General features: G+C 26.2%; 2 protein-coding genes across 9 annotated transcripts; one reads left to right on the forward strand and one right to left on the reverse strand.

Annotated features, from left to right (window-relative positions):
* Positions 1 to 3,554: 3,554 nt before the first annotated feature.
* On the reverse strand, positions 3,555 to 8,824 carry LOC112599929 (3-hydroxyacyl-CoA dehydrogenase type-2). Of its 3 annotated transcripts, none has more exons than XM_025347061.1 (2): positions 8,802 to 8,824; positions 3,555 to 4,342 (listed from the first exon to the last, which is right to left on the reverse strand). In XM_025347061.1, exons 1-2 carry the CDS (start codon positions 8,822 to 8,824, stop codon positions 3,598 to 3,600), a joined length of 768 nt encoding a protein of 255 aa, XP_025202846.1. In that variant the 3' UTR covers positions 3,555 to 3,597. The 3 variants fall into 3 exon arrangements, with proteins under 3 accessions (XP_025202846.1, XP_025202844.1, XP_025202845.1); XM_025347059.1 differs by lacking the exon at positions 8,802 to 8,824 and adding an exon at positions 5,255 to 5,471 and having other exon boundaries at positions 3,555 to 4,381; XM_025347060.1 differs by lacking the exon at positions 8,802 to 8,824 and adding an exon at positions 5,152 to 5,236 and having other exon boundaries at positions 3,555 to 4,381.
* Positions 5,727 to 23,453, forward strand: LOC112599928 (CCR4-NOT transcription complex subunit 1-like). Of its 6 annotated transcripts, none has more exons than XM_025347054.1 (42): positions 5,727 to 6,539; positions 9,726 to 9,941; positions 10,011 to 10,206; positions 10,276 to 10,380; positions 10,446 to 10,606; positions 10,663 to 10,956; positions 11,042 to 11,227; positions 11,292 to 11,419; positions 11,477 to 11,717; positions 11,780 to 11,890; positions 11,961 to 12,119; positions 12,204 to 12,319; positions 12,543 to 12,802; positions 12,872 to 13,087; positions 13,158 to 13,336; positions 14,418 to 14,542; positions 14,603 to 14,795; positions 15,014 to 15,223; positions 15,290 to 15,433; positions 15,523 to 15,702; positions 15,768 to 15,995; positions 16,071 to 16,205; positions 17,307 to 17,466; positions 18,259 to 18,527; positions 18,634 to 18,774; positions 18,838 to 18,993; positions 19,058 to 19,198; positions 19,307 to 19,522; positions 19,587 to 19,784; positions 19,856 to 20,007; positions 20,070 to 20,345; positions 20,437 to 20,551; positions 20,623 to 20,751; positions 20,826 to 21,062; positions 21,134 to 21,280; positions 21,423 to 21,557; positions 21,720 to 21,959; positions 22,020 to 22,175; positions 22,231 to 22,483; positions 22,548 to 22,680; positions 22,780 to 22,914; positions 23,093 to 23,453. In XM_025347054.1, exons 1-42 carry the CDS (start codon positions 6,438 to 6,440, stop codon positions 23,175 to 23,177), a joined length of 7,359 nt encoding a protein of 2,452 aa, XP_025202839.1. In that variant the 5' UTR covers positions 5,727 to 6,437; the 3' UTR covers positions 23,178 to 23,453. The 6 variants fall into 6 exon arrangements, with proteins under 6 accessions (XP_025202839.1, XP_025202842.1, XP_025202841.1 ...); XM_025347057.1 differs by having other exon boundaries at positions 21,756 to 21,959; XM_025347056.1 differs by having other exon boundaries at positions 10,032 to 10,206.
* The last annotated feature ends 1,257 nt before the right edge of the window (positions 23,454 to 24,710 follow it).

The following is a 24,710-nucleotide window of genomic DNA, read 5'->3' on the forward strand; positions in this document are numbered from 1 at the left end:
TTATGTGAATACACAATTGAATTATAGATTTAAATTTTTTATATTAATGTTGAACAATGTTTAAAATAATTTATTAGAAAATATTTTATTTTTTTTACTTATGATTTATGAATAATGTTTAGAAAAATTACATCTTTTGTTTTTTTTTACAAAGTATTAATATAAACATATTATATTATTAAAGTTTCCAGAGTATTTTGTTTCCTTTGGTTAATTGGTTGGAGTTATAAAATATATAAACCTGAATTGTTTATTTGATTCCTTTCCATAAAAAATTTAATATAATGATAGAAATTATTATCTCATTGTTTTACAAATAAACCATAATTTAATAATTCGTAAATGTGTATAGTTTAATTTCTGTTTTGGATTCATGTATATAAATCAATCATTTAACAATATTATATTAAATTCTATAATATTAAAATTTATTAGACTAGTTTCTATTTATACTTGTTAAATGTATCTAAATATTATTATTGCATATATCTAATTTTAAATTAGGTCATATTTATTTAAATTATATTTTAAAATAAATACATTTCTAAGGGTTCATTTTATTATTATATTATATATATTAGAGTTAAATTAAAACTATTTTTATTTAAGTTTTGTTTTTAATTTTAACTAAAAATCTATGTTTATAAAAAAACAATAGAAACAATTTAATTATGTTTAAAGCATCCATGTTGTAATTATTATTATTGAAAAAATATATTTTAATAAATAATAAATTATACTTATTTCAAGTTAATATATTTGTAATGTTTATCTTCATTAAATGAATATTTTTTTTTCAATTAATTTATTATAAATCTTGAGCTGATCAATGAACTTATTGATTTTATAATGATGTGTGTATTTTTTTTAAGTCTGTCATCTTTTGAGGCAGTAAAAATATTTCGATTTTTAATTTTAAATGTTTCTGGTGGCAAATTTCATCTATTTAATATTTTAGTACTAGTCTAAAGTTAAGATTCTTATTAATTTTCTTAATGAATAGGAAAAACAAAAAATTTAGGAAAAAAGGGAATTTTAACACACTACTGGTTTTTGACAAAATTAATTTCTTTATTTTGTTATAATGTAAAAATAAATAACTGTAAAAAGTTTTTCAATTATTTTTGAGCTATTTCATCATATTTTTTTTAAAAATTTTTAGTAAAAAAATGTTTGTCTGGTCCAAATACTTTAAAAATTTGATTCAAGGTTATTCATTATAAATATAAATTAAAAAATAAGTTGAATGTATGTCTACAAAGAATTTGTGTTAGTGTTTTAAGTAAGGATTTCAATAAACGTTGTCATAATTGTGAAAAATTGGCAATTTATTCTAGTTAAAAATGTATAAAATTTCTTCTGGAAAGTCTAATTTTTATGAACAATTGAAGTTTAAATTTTGTTTTTTTCTATAAATGTTAAAAATTATTCATTGGTTCAAAATTCTTAAAAATTCAATACAATATCCTACATAAGTTGAATATATATCTGTATAAAAATAATAAAAGTATAAAGGCTTATTTTTTTTATATGCATTTGAAGTTAAAACTTTTACAAAATTTGTCTAAATCACAAAATCTATAAACTACAAGTATCTTACATTAAAAAATTAAGAAATTTTTTTATTTGAATATCTAAGGTTTTAAAAATTAACACAATTTATAAGGGTATATAGCAGGGGTCACCAACTGGCGGACCACGGTCCGGATACGGACCTTGAGTACTTTTTTTACGGACTGCGAGCGCGTTTTCATTTTATATTAATAAATGAATTTAATATGAATAAATAAATAAATATAAATACAAATTTAAAAAATGTATTTACCTACTATTTATTAACGTGTATATAATACAATTTGAATAAATAAATAAGTATAATCACAAATTTATAAATTATAAATACCTATTTATTAACGTGTGCAAAAGTCATTAAAACTGTTTGGACCGCGTAAAGTTTGGTAAGTTTCAAAACGGACCCCCATAGAAATTAGTTGGTGACCCCTGGTATATAGTTTACTCTGGAACTGAAAAATCTAATTTTTTTTTAAAGTTCAAATTTGAACAAAATCACATTTTTAAATGATGAATAACATTAATAACGATGATAATTAAAAAAAAATATTTACTGGATCTCAAATTTTTTACGTATATTCTAAATTTTACTTTAAGTAGTAATGCTATTTTCATAATATTTAGATATATATTTGTGTATTATCTATCCACAATGTTTTATGGTGATGTCAACTTAAAAGTAATTCAGTGGAGCCGCTTATAAAACTCATGGATATAAGGTTCAGTCGCTAAATAGACTCAAAATCGTCCAGAACAGTCTGGATGTATCCAAATACATTACAAAAAATTTAGTTTTAAGATTTACCAATTTGTTTATAAAACTCAAATTTTATAAATAAAAAAAAAAAAATTTATAAAAAATAAACATTTTTGGTTAAAACTTGGAAATAAATTTTTTTTAAAAAAATTTCATATTTTTGTTATTTATTACTGGTTTTGATTCATGCTTTATAATGTGTGTATGATCATAGAGTAATATATAATACTTTATGGTATGTACAACAATATGAATATGAGCAGTATATTTTCAGAATATTAGAACATAACTCAAAACAAACTAAAATTACAAATTTTTTTCATAAATAATAAAAATGTACATACGTAATTTATAATTTTTTTATTAATATGTTATAATTTTTATAATAATATAGTTTTAATTTTTAATTATTATTTTTTCATTTTTTTCACTAATAAGTAATATGTATGTAAGTAGACTAAAATAAAAGCAAATTCATAAAAAAAATGTTGTTTTTTTTCCCCCTACCTCACCTATAAAATTAATTTGGTTATAATAGCATCCACTGTAATAACAATAATATAATAAATTAAATGTTTTTGGCTAAAATTGAATCAGTACATCATAATATTAATATTAAAATAAATTACTTTATGTAGCAATATCAAAAAATATATCCTGAAATATATTTAGTAATATAAACTCACGATCATCTACGTTGTGAATCATTTTTTGTATACAAAGATATATCATTGAATTAAAATTAAACACATTCATTAAACATTATAATGATTCACTTAGCTTCTACTATACAGCAGAGTGGTTTCTATTCCCCAACCTTTTTATAATATTATGAGAAATACAGTTACTCATATAATATATAGAATAATATGTTATATTCTTATGTGATACTGTGGTTTACACTAAGGTTATATTTAAAGCTTAAAATTACTTATTTGAATTAAAAAAATATTAACACATAATTTATATTGTACTAAAATTTTACTCAATTATAAATTTTCCTTCTCATTATGATAATTAGTCCGTAGCCTACTTTATCTACATTGATTAACTATTCATATGCTTATAATATGTTTTATGATATGACATACGTTATGATGCTTTAAGTAATTTTTATATATTAAAGAAAAACACTGAATTACAAATTATAAATATATTTTATTTAATAAACTATTTATTAATGACTACTATAATTAAATATTAAAAATATTAACATAATGTATAGAAGTACAAAATTAAAATATATTACGACGAGTACTACAAACGATTTAAATAAATCTGATTCCACCATCTATCCTAATAATTTCTCCATTTAAAAATGGATTATTGACAATGCTTACAACAAGATTTGCAAATTCTTCTGGTTGTCCTAATCTTTTAGGACATGGAGTCATATCTGCAAAATAGTTTTTAACCTTGTCTGGTAAATGATTTAATAATGGAGTATCAAACAATCCTGGAGCTATCGTACAATGCCTAATGCCTTGTGTAGCCATATCTCTTGCAAGAGGTAATGTCATTGAAGCAATAGCTCCTTTACTGGCTGCAAAAGCAACTTGACCCATTTGTCCATCATAAGCAGAATATCCTGATGTATTGATCACTACTCCTCGTTGACCATTTTCATCAATATCATTATTTCCCATCAAGGCAGCACCCAATCGGATAACATTGAAACTGCCTACAGTATTTACCATAAGTACATCAGTAAATTCTTCTAAGCTATGGGCACTGCGTTTATTGAAATTAAATATTTTGCGTGCGATACTTATACCAGCACAATTAACAATCAAGTCTAATTTTCCATGGAGTTGATTACATGTGTCAACAGCATTTTGCACATCAGTTTCAGATCGTACATCAGTAGGTACAAATTTAGTGTTGGGACCAATTGTTTCAGCAACACTTTTTCCATTTGATGACTGTAGGTCACACATAATTACTTTGTAACCATCTTTCACAAGTCGTTCAACAGTGGCTTTTCCTAATCCAGAGGCGGCTCCTGTGACTAAACTTACAAGAGCCTTAGACATGATTGAATTTTATAATAATCTGTAATACAAAATTTCAAATGATATCAATAATATGAAATGTAACACATTATTAAAATTGTAATTCTTAACACTTAATATAAATTAAAATTGATTTAAACGCATGTTCAGTTAATAATTGTTGCATATAATATTTAAGTAGGTAAATAATAAGTATGGTAAAAAATGAAAACAAAGCACCTAAATAAGAATTTAGCAAAACAGGTTAAATATATAGCATTTAATAAAACTAACTTTATATACCTATTAAAACTAATTAATTATAATAGATAAGTCTTATATTAGATATTTACTCAAAATACTGAATACTTTTAGTAAGTAATAAATTATAAAAAAGAATATAAAATATGAACATTGTTTATTAGCTTAGTTTTGGCTTAAATTGACATGTCATAGTAGGATTATATAATTTGGAATTTATTTTCAAAATAGCATTTTTATTATAAATAATCAAAAAAAGTATGTTACACAATGTACTGCAGTGTCAACCCAGCTCAAGTAGTTTTATTAAAGAATTAAGTTTAGGGAACCAACAACAAAGATATACAAATTAGAAAATAGATACTAGGTAATTAAGTTATGAACACAATTCGAGTCTTCATAGTTTAATCCTAATTTCAATTATGGAAATTTATCAATAAGTCCAAAAACTTTAGGTTCTTAGCCGGAATATAAATGTGCTGCCATTGAGAGGATTAATTATTTAATGTTAGAAAGTAATGTAAAGTATTTATTAAAACCGTTATTTCAAATTAAAACTAAAACACGTACACGTGGGTTTTTGGAAAATTCAATTTTGGCAGTTCGGATTTCGGAATACCTATGCATACTCATATGACGTATCAATCATTCTAACGTTTTAATTGGTACTCACATTTAATGGGAATAACGACGGTGAAATAATCAAAAAACGGTCATCATAATTGTGCGATATCAGGTAAATTACTAGAACGAAATAGAATAATTCGGGATTATCATGAATCAAATTTCAATTATCGTTACTGACTACTGAGTAATGAGTATTAGCCGTATTAGGATTCGGACGCACGTGACCACAATCGACGGCTGCGGTGCTTAACTCCTTATCTAATATAATATATCCATATGAAATAAAAATTATTTATGATCGCCGGTACTGGGAAATGATAAGAAAGATATAATTACGATGGTGAAATCAGATCAGTCAAATGAAATTTTTTTTGGCCCACTGACGGACTTACTGGATTTAGGTTGGTATGCATGACTATCATCTAGTGCGATCGGTCACACTGCGAGTGTTCGCGACGATTCGGTCGCCGACGCTTGGAAAATATTTTCTGTATTCACGGAAACGGGAAAAACATTATTCGTTTTCGTTTTTGTAGACAGACGGCTGTTTGTGATTCGTTGTAACTTCGTCTTCCCTCTGCGGCCTGCGCCTGTTAGCCTATTGTTATTATTTATTATTATTATTATTACTATTATTATTTTCTTTTATTATTATTAAATTAAATTTATATTTTACATTATTACATCGCCATTTCTTAGTTTTCTCTTTGCCGTTGTTGTGTTGATTTTGTGTTTTTGCACTTTTGTGATTTTTAACCGTTGAGCTCTCTTTTAGTTAGTTTTTTTTGTTCACCATTTGTTGCGTCGTCGTTGGCAACCAGTAATGTATTTAACTCGGTTTACTCCACATAAATCATAGATAATATGTAATATTTGGTCTCGGGACAACGGTCGTCCCCGTCCGAGTGGACCGGTGTCGACCCGTTTTCGGCCTTACTCGTCGAAACGGACACCGGCCCGACCGCTGCTGTAGTTTCTATCTTGGTCCACGCTAACCCGCGTTTGTACCCTCTAAGTGTGCCGGAATAAAGACTCGACTGGACAGCCGTTGTCTCCACTTGTTCACTTACGTAAATATTTTCTGTAGTCCGGCCGTCCTCTCCTGCACGTCTGTCGCACTTAACGATTGGTACACCGTCGACACTCTTCTGTTATCGACACGGTCTTCTCCGCCCAAAGAAGAAAGCTTCAAACCCTATTGAAGCTTTCGAATCGGCATTCATGGAACTATGAACCTGGATTCATTGTCATATACGTTGTCGCAAATCAGCTATCTCGTTGCTAATTTGTCGAAAAAAAATTACAAGTCTAGTGTTCAAGAATTAGTGGATGTAAGTAAACAACGTTTTGTTTCATCATGTTAACCTATAATAATTTATTTATACATTGTACATTGCTAGTCAGTTAGGGCATATTGCATTTGTATTTCTTAAACATATAGATAGGTACCTATTTGTTCTGGATTCAAACATTGTAAATAATCCCTTTTTAAGTACCCATTAGTCAACAATGTTAAAATTAAATTAATTATATATTTTATCTTAATGTTTTATCCTTGTTTTTTATTGTTAAATTTTTATTGATATTGAATATATTTTATTAAAATTATCAACATTTATATCATAGTATATGAAATATAACCTTATTAGTGTAATTGTTTTTAATGCTAACCAATTATTATATTTTTCTATTTAATGACAAGTTAACTTAATTATAGTTTTTATCAGTTTAATCCATTATTTTATGGGTCAATTTTCTTAAGTTACACATTATGTAAAAGCAAGTGTTATGAGGCGGGGGAATCAGGAAAATAGCTCACTGTTAAAACATATAATAAATTAATTGAATTATTAAAAAAATTAAAGTACTTTCTATTGTTGTTCAAGTTATTATGACTTAGCAATCATCTACACAAATTAATAGTTATTATCTATTTATATTTTTGCAATATATTTGAGTTTTGAACATACTAATGACTAATTTACTCTGCATGTTACTATGAGCAATTTTGAAGAATCATATGCTTTTGAATAAAAATTGTGTAACCCTACTTTCAGTTTAATAATTAACTTATCCAACAAATCTTGATTTGATTGCTTATTTCATCTGCTTGTTATTCAATTTTACCTATTAAAGATAAGTAAAGTTAGTGTAATTTAAGCTTTTTTCTATGAAAAGTGGTATATACATTTGTAATTGAATCACTTTTTACACATTAGTACTACACATCATAATGTTTTTATTTATTAACCATCATTCAATGAATGCATATAAATCAAAACATGCATTATTAATGTATGGCATATGAATAACATAAGTATGTAGAATTTAAAATGTGTTAATAGTATATGTTGAAATAGAATTTTTTTTCTGTTGGTATTTACTTGAACAAATATTAATACATTATTTATTATCAATCAAAAAAAAATTTTTTTTGTTTAATATTAAGTCTATAATTGATATTTTCTCTGCAGATCTTATTTTTATAAAATATTTGTTGTGCAGAATAAAACAGTGCTGAAAAATTTTTTTTTTTTTATAATCAAAATCATACACCAGCTGACCGGTTTTCGTTTAGTGTCGCGCATCTGCTGTCAATTTCGCCGCATAGTAGGAGAAAATCGGGCAACGAGCTTCCGCGACCGTCAGTTGCGATGCTCGAAACCGGTGTATTCTACTTTGAGACAGAGTATAGTTCTAAAAGATTAAAATTTGCATTACTTGCAACAAATGTTTAAACTGTTAATATAGAACCTACTATTAGTATTAAGTACTGGTATGCTAATATCTAATTTTTGTTTTTAAATACTTATCAATTTTTTACTTGATTTTTAAATTATATTTGTATGCAGGAATATTTATTAAAATACAATAAATGTTAGGATATACAATTTTTAAGTTTTATATCATGTTCTTTATTATAGGTTTCTTGAATAATTATAGATTTTACTGAATATACAAGAATAATATTTTTTACTTTTAGTTTATCCAACTAGATTACAATACTTTGATTATCATTTAATTATTTTAATTTTTTGTTTTTAAAGACTAAGAAAGATTTTTGGTAATGGTCCTTTACACATTTATTCATCAGTTTATAGTTCAAAAAGTGATCATTAATATTTAATTTAATACATGACCTACAATTTAATATAAAAATATACTTCACTAATTTTTAATTAAACTAATTTATACAGTATTCTATTCTATTCTGATGTTAATAGCTTAATTGTTAGTTTTTGCAGTTAATATAATATTCACATTAGCTAAAAATTTTTTAAAAATGGTTTTTAAATTTTAATGATAAGATATCTACCATTTAATATAAAATTCTTAATCTAATCAAGGAAGTGTCTCATTTTATAATTGTCTATAACTCTTAAATATCTTTGCTCCTTTTTTGAGTAAATATAAAATTCAGTGTGATTAACAACCGTTTGATGAATATACCCTTGATTATTTAATGATGGGTTTCTTCTTTGATGTTTTTATATGTTGTTCTAGATTTCATTTATTTTTATTTAATTTGCTAAATTACGTTCTCAGTTTTTTTTATAATAATTAAATGATTTTTATTATATCCATTGTAAAACATGGTTTTATTGATAAACAACATATTAGTACATTGTATTTCAGGCCATTGTTAGATATTTTTAAAAATATTTTTAATTTATAATATTTCCATGACAGTATTTAATATAAGAATCTAGATCATATATTTTAACTAAATAATTATTGGATTTTTGGATGTATTTGTAGAAAAATTAAAGAATGTATTTAGTCAAGGTTTAAAATAGGACTGTATGTACACTTAAAACACAATTAAAATAACATTAAATCAAGGTATAATTATTTATTCTGACTATTGGTATGGTTCCAAGATGGATTAGTTATTAAACACTGGTTATAAGCATTTTCATTTTCAGGGAATCTATTAAGTGACTCACTAAAAAACATTGAAAAACACCTCAGTAGTATTGTGATGTAGCATCAAGCTCATACAGATATATTTTTGGAAATTTTGTTTTGCTTTATAGAATATTTTCCTTTTGAGTGAATAACTGAGTATTACTTTTATTTTATTTATATGATTTTATCTGTAATAAAATTTTGAGTTTAACAACTTATACATATATAATAATCCAATATGTTAAACTTAATAAAATAGTTTTAACATAATGTAGTAGTAGTCACAATAACAGTAATGACAGCAAAGATCTACTACATAATAAATTAATTTGTGATATTATCCAATATTTTAAGTATTTAAATTTTTACTTATACATAAATAAATATTTAGGTTAGTAAATACAATAAAGTTGTCTTTTTATTTTGAAAGGCATTTTTGTAAAAAATAGATTTAACCTCGAGGAATAAATTTGCAATAAATAATTAGTTCTTAAAGTTTACAAGTACTTAAAAATCTATTACTTAATTTAATTGATATTAAACTGATTCAGAAAAACTTAGATGTTTTTATCTAGTCTTTATATTATACTTATTTGTTTTATATACAGGCAATCCAATTACAAGGATTTGAAGCAGATCGACATCTATTGCGCTGTCTTCTTTCTCATATAGATCTTAAAGAAATTGAAGGACCGCGAAATATATCACATAAAGATTACTATCAAGTTCAATTGTTGGCACAACAGTGTACAACTCTTTTAAATAAGCCTTCCCTTACTTCAATTTTGTGTTTTGCTCTTGACAATCCACTTCATACACAAAAGGTAATTCAATTGAATTATTATTTAATGTCTTAAGTTTTTGAATTTACTTTTATGAAATGTAATTGATAGCTTTTTAAATCATCAATACAGCCACTAAAACCATCAATACAGCTATTTATCCAGCTGAGTAGGATATTGCATCTTAGTCTTGTTCAAGAAGTTGTTTTTGGACTCGTTTGTTTGGAATCAGCAAACTATTCAACATTTGCATTGCAATTTGTTAAACAAAAATTGCCAGAATTAATCAAATCTTATATTAACTCGGGTACAATTTATTTATTTAGTTTGTCCTCATTATAAATTTTTTTATATTTATTAATTTTATTTATTTTAGATATTAATACCGAACAAATTACTGGAGGAGGATTGCATGATTCTAGTCCTGAAGTATTACATTTAATATTAAGTCACGTATTTGCTGTCGATGATCAAATATTTGGTATGTTTAAAATTATTCTAATCACATTAATTCTTATTAATTATTTTTTTTTTTATTGATTTTAGGCATAAGTAAAGAAGTCAAGGAAGTTTTATTAAAAAATTTACGCCGTGATTTTCCACTCGAAGTTGCTCCTGTGTTATTGGCTCCTTTGATATATTCTGATAACCCAGATCGTCCAATGGATAAAATAAATCAAGACATGTCGTCGATTTCCAATTCAATGGTAATATTTTATTTTTAAATTAACAATTCACTATATTTACATTATTTATGTTACAGTTGGATCCATCATTAGCTGATTTAGTCATGGAAATGGGCTACTCTATTTGTTCATCATTAGAAGAATGCCGTCGAAATTTGTTATCGGTGATCAGTGGAAATGGTTCTACAGTAATTTTTGGTCCTTTATCAATTGCAAAAGTGTTATCAATGATGATAAAAACTCATACTGGGCTTGACACTCAATCAAATTTGACTTACTGGCCTGGCGACAATGCAAACCATGATTTAGATAAAAGCATTAATTGTACGTCATGGAATGTTGAAGTATTTGTAAATACAATCAAAGACTTGGTATTAATTTTTTACTTTAATATTTTATATTTCTTCAGAAATACTATGACTTTTTTACATTAATATTATTGTGTTTATATTATAGAATCCATCATTGTCTTGGTCAGATGTTATCAAAGAACTTGACCATAGTGATTTTATTATTAAAGATAGACAAGGTTTAGTTCTTCTTTTTACTGCTTTGCGACTTGGCTTAAAAGCCCAAGGATACCATGCTGATAATTTTCCTGTTGAAATGATTTATCGACATTGGTCAAATTCTGAAGCACAGGTAATATTTTTCTATTCTAAACTAAAAACAAAATTGTAATTTTAAATTTCTATTAAAATTTTAGATGTCACTTGTCCAACTTATATTACAAAATTCTGATGTTTTTTGTTTTGCTGATTATCCATACCGTTCTGTGTCAATCGATTTGTTAAAAGTAACACCAGAAGCAGATAATAAAGATATTAATAATTGGTAAAATTATAAATTTTATTTTTATTATTAATATTTAGATAACAATTTTTTTTTTAGGCGTTCAATTGAGCTTGTTGATTTAATGTTGTATTTGGCTGAGTGTGGTCTTTATTATCAAGTGCAAGAGTGTTTAAAATTCCCTGCTCAAAAATGCCCTGATTTATTGGCCCTGGCTCTAATTCAGTCTAATGGTCCTTTGAGTATGGTTAGGCATGAAATGATAAGTGGCCTTATACCAATATTTCTTGGAAATCATAGCAATGCAGGTGTCATTTTGCACCATGCTTGGAACCATCAGGTATTATTAGATTTTATAAATAGCTGTTATAGGTTATAACTATTTTATTATTTATTCTTTAGAATGTTGGACTCAGACATACTTTAGTGCAAGCCATGAGTGAGTGGTATGTGCGTAGTGATCACGACCATATAAAACTTTCTCGCATTTTAGATATAGCTCAAGATTTAAAAGTAAGAGTAATTGTTTTCACTGTTGTTCATAATTGAATTTTGTTATTAATTATTAATTTATTTTATTTAGGCATTATCTCTATTGTTAAGTGTTCAGCAGTTTGTATTTGTCATCGATTTAGCTTGTTTAGCTTCAAGACGAGAATATTTGAAACTTGATAAATGGTTATCAGATAAAATACGTGAACACGGTGAAAACTTTGTTTCAGCTTGTGTAAAATTTTTGCAAGTTCGTCATTTTTATTTTTATATTTATGTATTTCAGAGTTATACATTTTAAATATTTAATTTTATTGTTTATTCATATTATTAGAAACGATGTCCTCAATTAGCTGGATCTACAGCCAAAGATGAACATTTGTCTAAATACACTCCATTATCATCTGAGACTGTTCTTACAATTTTAAATTGTTTACGCAATGTTACTGGGTATGGTGGACTTTTTTGAATTCTATTAATTTTTATTATTAAATAACCTAACCTTTTGGGTTATTGGTATTAAAATATTATACTTAAGTTTTAATTAATTTTTTTTAAAATTAACATATTGATGAATATAGTATAAAATTAAGTAAAAATTTAATTTAAAAAAATATAAATAGTTTTGTTTATTATAAATACCATTTAAATTTGTTTTATAATTTAATTACAGAACTATTTCACAAGAACTTTCTGATGCCATTTTGCAAATGGTAACAAATTGTACTAATATGTATATGTCTAAAGTAGTATCAGCACGAATTAATTCAACAGCTCCACCACCAGCTATCCTTCGTGCTTCACAACATCATCGACTAAATGAAGGACCATCATCACAAGTATTAGTTGATCAACTTACTGGACTGGCTACTAGTCTTGCTAGTCTTGGATTAAATTCTTCAGTACAATCTGGTTCTACATTTAGTTTACCTGGTTTGTATTAATTATTCATAACATGTTTAAATTAAAATTGTATAAACTATACAATTGTTCATACAATAGGCTCCTTAGGGCAGTTAGTTCAAACACCTGGATCGCCGTCTCGTAATAATATTGGAAACACGTCTGGACACGGAGGTTTCTCTATCATGACTCCTTCATCTTCAAATGCTCCAGGTCCTGCAGTTTCCAGTCAATTATCTGGGCCATCTAATATGCTTGGCCGATTACCACCTCATCAGATTACACCATCAGTAATAGGAAAATCCAATCATCCTAGTTAGTATTATATATATATATATATATATAAAGTAACAAAACAAGACTATTAGACTATTTTTATTTTTAGTTGATAACAGTCTATTTGTTGATGGTAACATGCCAGTCTCTGTACCTAAAGACATAGAAGATGAAGCAAATAGTTATTTTCAACGTATTTATAATTTGGCTCCCCATCATTCACTATCAATTGATGAAGTTCTAGAAATGTTAAAAAGATTTCAAGAATCTCCTGTTAAACGTGAAAGGGTAATTGATTTTATATAAATTTATGAAATAATGTGTGACAAAACTTTTATGTTACCATGGTTGTCATATGTAGAGAAAAAGTATTTTATAAATTATAATTGTCATGGTAATACCATGGCTAAATATTTAGGTATGTCAGCAACTCTGTGATATGCATGTCATGTGACGTCAGCCGGCAGGAACTTTTATCACAGTTGTAACTAGTTTCAAGATTTGACCGATAAAAATCCTTGCCGGTTGATGTCATATTACCATATAATAAATTAAGATTTGTTTATTATTCTATGAATGTGCTTTTTAGAACAGATTTTAGTATTATTTCTGACATACCTGATTATTTAGCCATGGGTAATACTATAAGATAATAAATGTTTAAACAATTTAAATGTATTTTACAAAATTTCCATTACAAGTTACTGATTCAATTACACATAATTTGGTAAATATGCCAAATCATTAACAAAAATAAATTAATACACATTGTGTTAACTTGTGTAGTATTTCCATGAAAACATTTCTAAAGAGGTAATTTCATTTGGGCGTATTAAATATTTTTAAGACAGAATCATTTAAAATAATAAATTTTTTAGTTGAGAATTAGTAGTTGAGATTAATGTATAACATAATATTATTTAGGTGATTCTAAAACATTTCAATTATGTTCTTTATAATATACACTTTCATATAGCGCTAAAGTTGTGTTATTTATCATGATATATTTCCGTGGTCTGGTAAAAATATTAAACGTTGAAAGTATAAAAAATAACTTAAAAGAATAATAATTAATTACTTTTATAATATTAATAACCTACTTATAATTATTAGCCTTTTTAGCAAAGCCCTACTCAACTAAATATTTTTTAAGAATTTAAATATTTAATAAAATATATATTCTGTTATAACATGTTTTGTATATAATATATTTTTTTAAACTATTCTAATACCATTGATTTTTTTGTTAATATTATTAAAATAATAATACTTACCTAAAGTTCTACATATTGGCTTATAATGTATATGATGACATATACAATACTTTTTATACATTTTTAAACAATTTAAAATATCTTTAATTTTATAGGAAGTTTTTTGTTGTATGTTGAGAAACTTGTTTGAAGAGTATAGATTTTTCCCAGCATATCCAGAAAAAGAACTAATAACAACAGCTCACCTTTTTGGTGGTATTATAGAGCACGGCCTTGTTTCGTAAGTAATCTTCTTTATAGTTTTTATGTAATATACTAATATTTATTATTTTTTTTTTAGAAATTATAAAGCTTTGGGCCTTGCGTTACGTTTCATATTGGATGCACTTAAGAAAAGTCCAAATTCTAAAATGTATAATTTTGGTATAACTGCATTGGATCGTTTTAAACATCGTTTAAAGGATTATCATCAATATTGTTCTCACATTTCTACTATTCCTCATTTTCAACAGTTTCCACAACATCTTATTGAGGTACATTATTTTTAAAATTTGTTATTAACTCTGATTTTGTAAACATATTTTGAAAAATACTTTAGGACATGGGTAATTTTACAATGATATCTTCCCATTTTTAAATGATCATTAATTCTTTTGATTGATTTATCATTTTGATAATTGTTATAAATAATTTATGAAATAATATTTCTTAAACATATTGTAACTTTTTGATCTATTTTTTATTATTATAGTATGTCGAGTATGGTAAAAATTCACAAGAACCACCACCTAGAGTAACAGATTTAGCTGGAGCAAGTAGTAGTTCTATATCACAAGGATCATTCATGCCAAACTCTCTTAATGCTTTCAAAGCTCAGAGTATCACTACTACCACAGCTACTACCACAGTGTCATCTTCATCTTCTAAACTTACTACTACCAATGTTGTATTACCATCCAGGGTTAGCAAAAACTTATTAATTAATTTAAGTTTCATAGTTAATCATTTTTATGTAATATATTTTTAGCCATCAATTGCAAACACAACAAACATTGACACCTTGTTGGTGGCTACAGAACAAGAAGATAAAATTATTGCACCAGCTGAAAATGTTCAAGATAAGATAGCTTTTATCTTTAACAACTTAAGTCAAGTGAATCTACAAACTAAGGTTTAGAATTGATAACTTTTTTCAAAATATTCACATATTATAATTTTGTTTCATCACCATAATTTATTTGTAATGTTTTTGCATAATAGTGTGATGAAATTAGAGAAATTATCACCCATGAATGTTTACCATGGCTATCACAATACTTAGTTATGAAACGTGTCAGTATTGAATTGAATTTCCATACCTTATACTCTAACTTTTTGGATTGCTTGAATAATGAAGCCCTGAATTCTTTAATAATACTGGAAACCTTCAGGAATATTAGAGTTAGTAATAATATTAATTAAATCTTGAATATTAATTAATGTATAATATGTTTCTTATATTTTAGGTTTTGTTAAAAAGTGACAAAGGAATGGCCAATTTTTCTGATAGATCATTGTTAAAGAATTTAGGTCATTGGTTGGGAATGATCACATTAGCTAAAAATAAACCTATACTATTGGATGATATTGACCTAAAAATGTTATTGGTAGAAGCATATAATAAGGGACATCAAGAATTATTATTTACAGTGCCATTTATTGCTAAGATACTAGAATCATGTGCTAAAAGCAAAGTATGTTCTTGTATTAATTTTCTTCTAAAGAATCTAGTTATTATATTATTATACATAAATTTTTATTATATTTAGGTATTTAGGCCAAGAAATCCATGGACAATGTCTGTAATGAACTGTTTAGCTGAACTTCACGAAGAACCAGATTTGAAATTAACTTTGAAATTTGAAGTTGAAGTATTGTGTAAAGCTTTAAACATAGAACTTAAGGTGAATTTTTTGATATGTTATGTAACATAAATTTTATGTGTATACCTCCATTCAGTTTAAGAATGCCCACTTAACAAAAACTGGTTGTTTTTGTACATACGTCTGTCACTGTGATGAGCATCGATATTTACTGTTTTGCTGTCACCGACAGGCAACAATTTGTATATGTAATAAACTATAATATTACATTTTTTTCATGGTTTTTTTCTACTAAATGGAGTAAAGTTAATTTTATCTAGTTAATCTTTACAGTGCAGTGACATACTAACCAGTATTTACTTATTAATTCTCTAACGTTTCATAAATATATCTTATGTTAAATATCTTGTTCTAATCAGTTAAATATCTAAATAAATATTGATTTTTTTCAATTTTTTTCTGACATGCCTTAGAATGAATTTATAAGTCAAGCGCAAGTATATATAGTTTGAAAAATTAAATATAACATATGTCTGCAGTATAGGATGGTAACAATGTAAAAAAATAATGAGGGTTAAGGTAGTATTTGTAAGGGTTAAAAAAGACTATTAAATATGAAAATATAATTGAATTTCCAAGTTATTTTTAATAACTAATAGCAAATTTGATTTAGTTGATAAAAGTATAACAAATTACTACCCTTAGAAATAAATGCTAAAACATTTTTTCTTTGTTTAGAATTTTATATAAATTGATTAATCATTTAATTCAAAATAATGACATTCCTCACTCTACTAGGTGAATAAGTCGCATTCAAAAAGTTTGAATTGAATATTCAGTAAAAACAAGTTGTCTAGTTTTTATTGATAAATTGTTAAATTAATATGTCAATAAACTGTTTTTATTTTTTTGTTTCAAAATTTAGTATTATTTAAACTAATGTTTTAAGAATTATTGTGTTATCTGTAACAACAGGTTTTATTATTTGTAATTTATATATTTTTAGAATTTTACCAACCTAAAATATCAGCACCTAATGTGTAATTACTTTTTATTTAACTTGTTAAATAAAAAGTAATTGTTTTTAACTTTTTTTTTATTACTTTTTTTTTAATATTTGTGTTATAAATACTAAACAGTTAATATCCATTAATATGATTAATAATTTATTTTATATTTTAGGATTTGACTGCTGGATATGTTCTTAAAGATCCAGAAATAGCAAAGAAATTAGAACCTCAACTGTCTATTGCAGAAAAACCTAAATCTCGACCTCAAAGTGCTCCAGAGCCTCCAAAAATATCTGTTCCTACACCCCAGCGCCAAACACCAATTATTCAAAGTAATACATATTTTAAATGAATAAATATTGGCTGTGCTTGGTACTTGTTTAATTTATTTGGGTATTTTCATTTAAAAATTATTAATGACAACAATAATATGATGGCACCCATATGAAATATTATTTGTAAGTCTGGAGTTTCAATATAATAATTATATCCCAAAATTTAATGACTGTTTTTAAATTTAATTTTCATCTTAATTATAAACTGATAAAAGTGTTGAAATTAGAAATTACATTTTAATTGTTTGTTCAAATTTAATTTAAAGGCAAATTTTCATAAATCTTTAATTTTAAAATTTAAGTATAGTATGAATTGCGTTTTTTTAGTTTGAAATTTACCTTAACTGTGTACACATTTGTGAATTATTTCTTTAATCTAAATAAGAAATTTATGCTCAGGTATTGTTAAAATTAAGTTAGTAAGTTAGTTGATAAATGTTTCTCATTTAAAATTGGTTAATATTTCATTTTCCTAAAATTTTAAATTTAAAAAACTTAATAGTGCATATTATTGTCATTGTAAATAACTATTTAATAATTTGGTTTTAGATAACAAATCATTCATAAATAAAGTTGAATTGAAATATTTTTCAATTAAAATGACATGATGTAGTGTGATGATCCTTTAATTGTATTTTATTAAATTTGGCTTTTTTATTAGTTATATCATCTTTACCTTAGATTTGGTATTGCTTGTGCATTTTTAGTTATTTAATATATTTATTATTTAAATTTATAATTTACAAAAATGTATTATTAATTATAACAATGTATGGATTTTTTTTATAGCTATTGTTGCTTCCCAAGCTCAACAACAACAGAATAATAATGTAACAGTTCCATCCATAAGTTCGAATACTCGATTCAATGATGAACTTGTTGGTCATGTAGTAGCTGCTGGTGGAGTTACAACATTAACATCTACTGGTAGTATGGGAATTAGTGGTACACCAGGCATGTCTCCACCGCTACCTTTAGTTGAGCCAAAGTTTAATTATGTTACATTCAATACTACTAATTCATCACAGATAATGTCTATGATTGTTATTAACTCTCAGGTAAATTATTTTCTTAGTTATGTTAATTTATATACTGAATAGTCATTTAATAAAAATTATTAATAATAATTATTCTATAATTTTTTTTACAAATATTTAATTTTAGATTCCGCTGTTTCATAGCCAACCAACATTAAAGACTTATGTTCGTAATGCTATAGAACGGTCAATCCAAGAATGGATAAACCCTGTTGTTGAAAGATCAGTAAAAATTGCTGTAATTACCACTGAAAACATTGTTAAAAAAGTTAGTTTATTATTGTTTATTGTAAATATTTAATATAAGTGATTAATCAATTTGAAAATTTAGGATTTTGGTATGGACCCAGATGACACCCATTTGCGAAAAGCAGCGCATTGTATGGTAAGAAATTTAACTTCTGGTTTGGCAATGATTACTTGCCGAGAACAAGTCATTCAAACATTGACAACTAATTTGAAGCAACATTTTATGAGTGTTTTGATTGTATGTATTAATAACGTTATTTTTTTATACTAATGAAATTAAATAATATAATTTTCTCAATTAGTCTCCAACACAGTCTCAAAAGGAAATGATTGATCAAGCATGTACCATGTGTGCAAATGATAATTTGGAGTTAGCATGTGCATTTGTGCAAAAAACTGCCACTGAAAAAGCAGTAATAGAAATTGACAAATACTTAAAAAACGTGAGTGATATTTATTTTAAAATCTATTATTAAAAATCTTAGTAATTATAGTGTACTTATTTTAAATGTATTTGTCTGCAAATTTATGTTAAAATTTTTAATATTTAGGAATATGAGAGGCGGAATATGTCTAGAATGGAAGGTCGTCGTTATTGTGATCCACTAGTATTAGGTGGCCAAGCAGAATATTTGCCAGAAGCTTTACGTAATAAAGTTGGTTTGCCACCACCTCAGATGATTGGAGTTTATGAGGAATTTGCAAGGAATATACCTGGTTTTCAACCACTAGATCGGGAAGCTGTTTCATTATTCATTCCTAAATCTGTAATTATTTTAATATTATTTCATTTTTTCGTATTTAACTTGTTTATTATTTGTGATTTTTTAGGGCTTTCCAACTGATGAGATGACAGTAGTATATGAAAAACTCATTAGTGAGATAGAGTCACTTTTACAGCTATATATGGCTAATCAACGAATTCTATCTAACACAACACAACCATCAAATTTACATGGTGTTATGGAAGCAATGACTACATTAAGAAGATCACGTGATATTGTTACTGCAGCAAATGTTGTTAATAAAGTAAATTAACCATTTAAATAAAATATTCCTTTTATGAAATTGTATTATTTAATATTTTTATTTATTATTAGACTGTAGAAAGTTATTTAGATGGTCTTAGTCCACCAGCTAACCATGATTTGGATATGAGTATCAGATATCGTGATATACATCTCAGTATATTTAGAGCTTTCCAAGATCCTCGTGCTTACAATTTACAATGGACAAATAAAACTCTGACCAAGTATGTTATTTAAAATTAATTTATTTTACATAAAAGTAATATTTATGTTTGATTATTCCTAGAGCTATCATGGAATCTAGAGACGAGTTACGTTTTAACATTGATGCAATTGATGTTTTAATACGTGCTGGAATGGTGAATATTAGCATGTATGATATGCATCTGGCTATGTCTATGGATAATGGTGCAAATTATGTAGCCATGGCATACGTTAAACAATTTTTACAAAACTATTTGATAGATAATCGTTCTAATTCACCAATAACTGAACATCATCTTCAAGCAACTATTGATGCATTAAATGGCATTGTGCTTAGTGGTCGCCCTATTCCTGATGGGTTAGTAATTTGAATTGTTTCTATAATGATATTGTGTTATTGTGTTAAATTAAATTTTTTTTATCAATATTTAACTTAATTTACTTTTTAGGTTGGCTGCGCTTTTGGAAATAATTAGATCACCACAAGCAGAAAATAATGCTTCAGAAAGAATGGCTAGTGGCAGTAGTAGTTCTTCAGCACACATTCAACATGGGATGCTACAGGTAAGGTTTATCAACTATAAAGTTTTAATAATTTGTAAAGATTAAACTTATTAAAATGGGTTTATTTTTAGGGTAGAGACTTTGATGATCCTCCTGGTTTGTTGGAAAAAACTGAGTATTTACTTAAAGAATGGTTGACTATTTATAGTGCAGCACCCAATAGGGATCCAGGAAAAACTTTTAGTGTATACATTCATCAAGTTAGTTGTAATGCACTTGTTGTACTAATTAATTTGTTTAATTATTTTGTTTAATTTTTTTTTTGCAAAAATAGATGAATGTACAAGGAATTCTAAAATCTGATGATATTATAACTCGATTTTTCCGCCTCAGTACACAGATGATGGTTGAACTATGTTATAGACAGATACCTGATCATACACAGTCTCCTTCCACTGTACGTGCTAAACTTTTTCATACAATTGATGCGTATGTTAAACTTATCGTGTTACTAGTTAAACATTCTGGTGATGCGACTGCCATAACTACTAAAACAAATCTTTTGAATAAAGTAACTAAATTTTTTTTTACTTCTAAAAGTATAGGTACTTGTATAAGTATAAAATAATGAAATATGTTTAGGTTCTTGGAATTGTTGTTGGTGTTTTACTTCAAGATCATGACGTCCAAGCCACTGACTTTCACCAACTACCATACCATAGGATTTTAATCACCCTTTTTCTTGATTTGAATGCACCTGATCCAGTACTGGAATCAATCAATTATCCCGTAAGATTTTAAGTCTAAACTAGCTATGGATAATAACAAATAAATCTAAAATCAATAATATGTGTATTATGTACAATATTTATATGATTTATGATAAAACCATATAAATTTTTTTTTTTTAATATTGTATACTTGTTATTAGATACTTGCTGCATTTTGCCATACTTTTCACCTGCTTCGGCCAAGAAAAGTTCCAGGATTTGCATACGCTTGGCTGGAACTTATATCTCACAGAATATTTATAGGTCGTCTTTTGGGATTAACTCCACAACAAAAGGTAAGCTCTAATGATAGCATTAGCTATTTAATGAAAGGCTCAAATAGTTACGCAATTAGTTAATTCTACATTGCATGTTTAATTATAAATGTTTTTGAGGGGTGTGGAGCCTTTCATTATTTGCTTTTCTATATGCAAATAATTACATTGATTTAGCGACAGCGTGCTTACGATCAAACTCCGGTTAATGATGTTCAGAGTTGGAATTTCTATGCTCAATTACTCATTGACCTGTTCAAATACCTGGCTCCATTCTTAAGAAATGCTGAACTTGCCAAGCCTGTTCATTTGTTATATAAGGGAACATTGAGAGTGCTCCTCATTTTACTACATGATTTTCCTGAATTTTTGTGTGAGTTCCATTATGGCTTTTGTGATGTGATACCTCCAAATTGCATTCAGGTTTGTATTTTTTATTTAATGAACATTAAATTTCATATATTATTATTAATTTGATTTTAGATGAGAAATTTGATACTATCTGCATTCCCACGTAACATGCGTTTACCAGATCCATTTACACCAAATTTAAAAGTTGACGTGCTTCAAGAAATATCATTGGCTCCTAAAATAAGTCCAGATTTCCAGTGTTATATCCAACCAGCCAGCTTTAAAAAAGTAATTAAATTTTACATTTTTAATGGCAAAGTAATATTTTTAACATTTTGTTTAGGATTTAGATTTGTATTTGAAAACCCGAGCTCCTGTTACATTCTTGTCAGAGATCCGTACTACAATGCAACAGAGTTGTTGTGAACCAGGAATGCGCTATAATCTTTCTCTTTTAAACGCCATTGTTTTATATGTTGGTACTCAAGCCATTCAGCATATTCGCAGTAAAGGTTTAGTACCAAATACCTCTACAATTGCTCATTCTGCACACATGGATATTTTTCAAAATTTATCTGTGGACCTTGATACAGAAGGTATAATATCTTACAGTTTTAGTTATATATCATTCTCAACAAATATATTTTATTATTATTTTAGGTCGTTATTTGTTTTTAAATGCTATTGCAAACCAATTACGTTTCCCCAATAGTCACACACATTACTTTAGCTGTACTCTTTTGTATCTATTTGCTGAGGCGAATAGTGAAGCTATTCAAGAACAAATAACAAGGTTAGTATACTCATTGTAAATATAATTTAAGAATTTTTTTTTTGGATTAATATTAAATTTGTTAATGGAATTGTTATTTAATGCTTAATTTCATTTCAGAGTTCTTTTGGAGAGATTGATCGTTAACAGACCTCATCCTTGGGGCTTATTAATCACATTTATTGAGTTGATAAAAAATCCAGCTTACAAGTTTTGGAACCATGAATTTGTACATTGTGCTCCAGAAATTGAGAAGTAAGCAATACTCAGTTATATTTATGTAATAGTTGGTGTTAATATTTTTATAGAACCTCTAATAATGTTATGGTTTTTAAATATTTTCCTATATTATTATTGGCTATAATTATTCTATTTTGTTACCAAAATTATTATTAAACTAAATTTAATAATTTGTTTAAAAATGAATCCATAGGCTATTTGAATCCGTTGCCCGTTCTTGCATGGTTCATAAACAACCCAACACTTCAACAGATAGCGGAGATTTACCAGATTTATAAGCATTCAACTTTTATTTAATAGATTTAGTTAAATAATGAAGTCGTATATATTTTTTACGTTTTATAATTTTGTAAGGGAAAATATGAAACAAGTTTTTAAGTAATTAAGAATAATATTGTATGAAAGTAAGATCAAAGTAGCAAGAAACAATATATATATAAATGTATAATTATTTTCCTTTTTATATTGTTTATATGCATGTAACATATGAAGTATACTTATTTACAAAATGTAAAGATTAGTCACCAAATATATTAAAGGGTAGTGAATTTTTAATTATGTACAATATTAGTATTACCTATTATAATAATTATAAATAGTATTTAAGTAATATTATAACTTGCTTTAGTGTAATTTTGTGTTTTCCATATCCATTCCCATATTTCATTGAGTTAGTCTGGTTTAATTTGACCGTGTGTATATTTACACAAGTTACTATTGAATTCCTTGGATTTATTGAGTAGTTTAATTGAAATAATTTATTTATTTAACTCACTCATTAAATTTAATTTAGCTTATTTGTATTTTAAATCCAATTTTTATGGTGGAAATGTTTTTATTCTTAAGTGCAGAAAGCATGAAATACATGAGTCCAAAATAACCCGATGGCGTGTCTTAATCGTTGTTTTATTTTATGCATTTTATAACACATTTATTCCTCGCTTATTTAATAATAACAATCATATTTATAAATTAATTATTTAAGTGTTATTCCTTATTGAGCTAACTTTCAACTTCAAGAAGTATATAATATTCCTAATTGTCCCATGTGTGATTGTTTGTTTAGTATATCAGATTATAAAATTTGTATGAGGGTGAAATTTTCATGTTTTGCTTGTGATGACTTACAATTGTGGATTATGGACATTATGGTGTATGTTAACACATTTAAGTGAAAAAAAAAACGCTTCTAATTCATAGGCGTTAAAATAAATGTAATGGGCATCTTGATTGCTGAGGATTTTCTTTTGTATTGTGTCATTGTTTAAAAAAAAAATTTTGCAACTATTGGTTACAACTTCCGTATTTAGTTCGGCTGTAATAAAATCAAAATTAATTATTGTATAAAAGAGTTAATGTATTAAATTAACTGACCAAATTGTGTCAGCAGTAGAACAAAAAATGAAATGGAAGTATTTATTATTATTAACAATGTGATTACAAACAATTCCATAGTTGACAAATTTATTTAAATAAGAACATTTTATAGTTTGTTAAAATAATATTGTTGCCTGATTATAATTATAAATTATTTTATTTTATTTTAAGTTAATACAATAATTGTATATAATTCAAACAAAAATGTATAATTTTCCGGAGAATTTGTTAACTACCACTTAATGTCAATTTTCTAACAAAGCATCAATCGTACTAAATGTCGATGTTTTCAGTTCGAAACACAAATATTTGACTGAAAATATATGATAAATCAGCTTTAAGTTCATTGTATGCGTAATTTATATTTCAAAAGTGTCTTGCTAGAAAAATATCCACTAATTTTAATTTACTTCTTAGCAATCTCAATCTTCATT

The sequence above is a fragment of the Melanaphis sacchari genome, unplaced genomic scaffold, assembly GCF_002803265.2.
Source record: "Melanaphis sacchari strain LSU unplaced genomic scaffold, SCAv2.0 Contig56_pilon_pilon, whole genome shotgun sequence".
Classification (NCBI taxonomy): Eukaryota; Metazoa; Arthropoda; class Insecta; order Hemiptera; family Aphididae; genus Melanaphis; species Melanaphis sacchari.